The sequence below is a fragment of the Sparus aurata genome, chromosome 2, assembly GCF_900880675.1.
Source record: "Sparus aurata chromosome 2, fSpaAur1.1, whole genome shotgun sequence".
Classification (NCBI taxonomy): domain Eukaryota; kingdom Metazoa; phylum Chordata; class Actinopteri; order Spariformes; family Sparidae; genus Sparus; species Sparus aurata.
In genome coordinates this window covers 13,958,134-13,962,740 of record NC_044188.1, presented here as the reverse complement: position 1 = coordinate 13,962,740, position 4,607 = coordinate 13,958,134, and the positions used below count along the sequence as shown (strand labels likewise).

The window sequence follows — 4,607 nt, the reverse complement described above, 5'->3', positions numbered from 1 at the left end:
GGGTTGCCACATCAAATCTACTAAAAATGTTTGTCAATGTGTGAAAAGTCATCCAGTCTTGTTAATTTTGTAGCTTTTAAAAAAACTAAATCCTGATAAATTCCCAGGAACACTCACAGTTTAAGATGGAAAAAAAGACTTGTCATTCTTGTTAAATACGAAAGTTTTGTTTTTGAAAAAGGGGATGTCATGCAGGGTGTTTTCAAACTTAGACCAAACATCATTTTCACTTCCCTCTTCATCATCAGGAATATAAGAATTTCCATCAGTCTCTGCTTCCCACAAACAGAGCAGCCAAAATGAACACGGTCATTTCCCTCCTCGGTGAGTTTTCTTCATCTCAGTCACAATATCTCACAAATCTAACATTATGTTTAACATATGGCTATATATTTTTTCTTTTTCAGTTCTTTCAACACTACCGCTGCTTGTTGTACCTCAGGGTATGTACCAAATATATTTATAACTACATTCTAGATATGAAACAGCTTGGCATAGCACAATGCTAATATTTGAAAGCATACTGTATCTGTTTTATCAATATGATAGCCTAGTATTTTAGCAAGTATACAGATGATTAAGATATACCCCCCTCTATATATATATATGTATCCATGTGTCTCAATAGCCACGTCCGTGGACTCAGTCAAAGCTGTGGTGGAGATCGTGTCGGGGGACCCGAGGATCTTCTCTGGGGAGAGTGTTCGGCTGAAATGCAGCATTTCTGATGTCAGGTCCACCTGGGATTACCTGTGGTTCAGGGGGTCTGAGAGGCTCCCACCGCGCGGGGAGCACCTCCTGCTGTGGAGAACCCATATTAAACAGAGTGGGAACTATTACTGCCAGGGAGTGAGGGACTCAGCAGTGGGAGACATACACACCAGTAAAAGTCTGCCAGTAGAGATCAACGTGGACGGTAAGATCTTGTTTATCTGTATCATTACAGATCTCCTTGGCTCACATGTTAAAGGGAAGGTTGACCCAAAAATGGAAACAACAGTCATTATCTAGACACCCCTATGTCAGGAGAAGTTCTGTAGTCCACAAAACATCTCTGGAGCTCCTCAATTGATTTGAAAATACTTTATTTACATCCAAAGCAGAAGACAAGAGAAGAAGAAAAATCATGAAATGGCTCCATACAGCTCGTCCGGCATAATTGAAGTCTCCAGGAGACCCAAGATCCCAAAATAATTTGAAAAGATGTTATTTACAGGAGCCATTTTATGTAATTTTTTTCAGTTTTTTTCTTTACATTTTAAAACAAGTCCCCGTCTACTGCAGTTGCTCTGCTATGAGGCTCCAGAAATGTCTTGTGTAGAATCAATCTTCCCCCGACTTTTCCTCAGCATGAGGGTGACCAGATAATGAATTAATTTTCCTTTTTGGATGATCTATTCCTTTAACATTGAATATTGGAAATTACTGAACTCTTGTGATGATTCCTGTGCAACTGCATTTTGTTATTTGTTCAGGAGGGTGGGCTATCCTGCAAGTCCCACCTACTCTCAGCCTTGTCGGAGACACCTTAGTGGTCACGTGCCGTGTCCGAGGCACCCCCCAGCTTCATGAGGTGATTCTGTACAAAGATGGCGTTGAAGTTAGGAGACAAAAGGGACTCCACCCACATTTTAGCCTGACCGACGTGACTGTGGCGGACCAAGGAATGTATTCCTGCAGAGCTTCCTGGGACATAGCGAGGCGTACATACTCTGTAATCTCAGCCGACACACTACTGCAAGTTGCAGGTGAGTTGATGTGCTGTGATTGGTTGTGGTTGCAGATCATATGTTGAAAGAATGACTAGACTTTTAAGGAAATGCCCTTCTCTTTCTTGAAAACAATAAAATGAGAAGATTGATATATATATTTTTATTTATGGTATATATTTTTTTTCCTTTCAAGATGTAGCCACAGCCAGATTAAAGGAGCATTATGTAAGATCCAATCCAAACAGTGAAATATAACTAAAAAAAGTACTACTTACTTAAATATTGAATTAACCAAGGCAAGTCAACAAGTCCTTTAACTTCCAAATCCAAGTCCTCCTCTCTGCTAATTAATGTTATATTTGTTTTATTATATATTCTGTACAAAAACCCCAGTGTAAAAACAACAATTTGTGGGTTTTAGTGGTGCTGGTACGAGGACCTTTGGACAGAGCCAGGCTCCCTATGTCTCCATGTTTTCAGTCTTTATGCTAAGCTAAGCTAAACTGCAGCTGGCTGAACATATCTACATGTTTTGTGTACAGAAACGAGAATGTAATCAATCTTCTCATTTGACAAGAAAGCAGAAAGAACAAAATGTCAAACGACACATATATTTTTAATCAACTGCCAAAATACAATAATATGATATTCTCCAGAAATTATTCCAGCATGTTTGTAATGTCTTCTCTCCTGCTGATCTGTCTCAGAGGTTCTGTCGGAGCCAGTTTTGGAGATTGTTACCGTTGGCGACTTGATTCCAGCAAATATGATGCGGCTTACCTGCCGCCACCAATACAATGCCCCTGCTCCTAAACCTCCAGTACACTACTATTTCTTTAGAAATAACATAAAACTGGGAATCGCAACCTCAGAGAACCATGATCTGGTCAAACGGACTCCGGGCCAGTACACCTGCAAGGTCAGGGTGCCTATGTTGGGCCTCGTCAGGTGGAGTGGGCCCAAAAGCTTTGGACAAGTGACAGGTACTAAGAAGTAAATGTAACCTGTTGTTTGCCTCAACTTAAAGTTTAAAGCCTTGTCCTCTTCCTGATTGACGAGGCCAACTTGTCTCTGACCCAATAGAACCACAGGTGAAAAAGCCTCCAGTTCATCCCAGAGATCCATGGACTCGAGCTCTTCCGATCTCATTCCCAGACCCCTCCCTGCCTCCTGCATCTGAGCCAACAGCAGCACTGCTCTCCCCTCACCAATCTACTGCCACTCCTACTGTTATTCAGACTGCTGAAGCGAGCACCCCCTCCTCTGGTCCTCCATCTTCACAGCCAGCACCAAGAACTGTGCCATCCACAGCCCAGACTCTCAACGAGACTACTCTCCCAGAAACTGACAATATAACAGAGCAATCTGGTGACAAGCCTGAGGACGATAGTGACATGTCTGGTGACATGTCTGGTGACATGCCTGAGGATGATGGTGACACGTCTGGAGAGTCTGGTGACATGCCCGAGGGGTTCTGGTGACATGCGTCCAGATTCTCCATAACTATAGAGACAACTTTGCATACATTAAAGACCATTACAGATATTATTGATCCTCAATCAGAGTTATAACACACGACTGCCACATCTTCAGCTGTCTGATATCAATCATCCGTACAATGCGATAGCACTTCTTGGTAGTATTCATGTTAGATATGTCTCAACTTCATGATCTGATCTGTACAAAACTAACTGGTTCATAATAACTAATGACAATAATAAAGCTAATCATATATAATATGTACTACTGGCTTTTATTTTCAATGAACTCAATCACTGTTTACTGCCCCATTTTACAGCAATACTGCTTACATATTTGAAATACTGGTTTAATAACATGAGTCAGAAAAGCTTAACAGTTACAGGTCACAGCGATATTATCTGTATACACAAACACGTCTAATTTTTTGCAAAAAGATATACTTCAGATAGATCATATCAGGTCATTGGTGATGGTGTTAATGGACAGGAAGTAGAGGTCAGGGTGTGACAATGACAACAAAGAGAGAGAAGACAAGAGGAAGAATGACTGATGGTGAAGGAACTTCTCCAGGTCAAGCTAGTTGAGGTTGAGGTGAGGGTGATGAAGGGCCACGCCGTTTAACTGAGGCCAAAACTGCAGATGTTCAATAAATACTTCAGGCAGGCAAAGTAGATTGTTCAGGAACAACGTGCAGAGCTTGGAGTATGGAGGACCAAAAATGATATGACATTTAAACAAAACAGTAAATGAATAAATACATTGTACATTGCACATACAATACATGTATTTTTACATTTACTAATTCATCCATTTAAGTATTTAATCATTGCTACACTTATTAATGTACATTTGTGCAATTTTCTGTCCTCAGCTCAAAGAACTGAAGGAATCTCTGTGAGGTGCATTGGTGGGAAGCACAACTTGAATTAAAAAATCAAAATAAAATTCCTGCACACTGTCTCGCTTTATTACTGCTGTATTTATTAACAACGTTTCAATCTTCAAGCATCTGAACAAGCATCACACAGTTTCATATATGTAAAGAATATATATGTATATTTATGGGTGGTTAATTATCTAGTTCTCCTCATTGATTAAAATTTTTGAATGGTTTTAGTTGTTATATGAATGCTGTTGCAATTTCTGTTGATGATGAATATTCACAGTTTTTCCCCTTTACGCCGTCATGTTCAAACCTTTTCTGATATTTTCAGTGTGATTAAAGCATTCCTTCTTCCTTGAAACTCGCTCCATGTAACAATTTGTCGTAATGTGCATTCATCAGTCACTTTTTTATCTGCCGTATGTAAGCGGATTGTAACGTGATGTGAAATACGAGACCATCTCTCTTTGTTACATGCTTTATACAAGCCTGTGGATGATTTGTGTAAGTTGTTAAAAGCTGCTGGACTT

The 4,607-nt window shown here is 40.1% G+C and overlaps 1 protein-coding gene across 1 annotated transcript; it reads left to right on the top strand.

Annotated features, from left to right (window-relative positions):
• Positions 1–255: 255 nt before the first annotated feature.
• LOC115594494 (high affinity immunoglobulin gamma Fc receptor I-like) lies at positions 256–4,139 on the top strand. Its single transcript, XM_030438602.1, has 6 exons — positions 256–324; positions 408–443; positions 629–916; positions 1,476–1,748; positions 2,420–2,695; positions 2,796–4,139. The coding sequence occupies exons 1-6, from the start codon at positions 300–302 to the stop codon at positions 3,191–3,193; spliced, it is 1,296 nt and encodes a 431-aa protein (XP_030294462.1). The 5' UTR covers positions 256–299; the 3' UTR covers positions 3,194–4,139.
• Positions 4,140–4,607: the final 468 nt, after the last annotated feature.

Excerpts from the sequence above, each read along its gene's own strand:
- LOC115594494 (XM_030438602.1), top strand. The coding sequence starts at position 300 with ATGAACACGGTCATTTCCCTCCTCG. Across the intron at positions 917-1,475 it reads AGTAGAGATCAACGTGGACG|GAGGGTGGGCTATCCTGCAA; the intron begins GTAAGATCTTGT and ends TTATTTGTTCAG. Across the intron at positions 1,749-2,419 it reads CACACTACTGCAAGTTGCAG|AGGTTCTGTCGGAGCCAGTT; the intron begins GTGAGTTGATGT and ends GATCTGTCTCAG.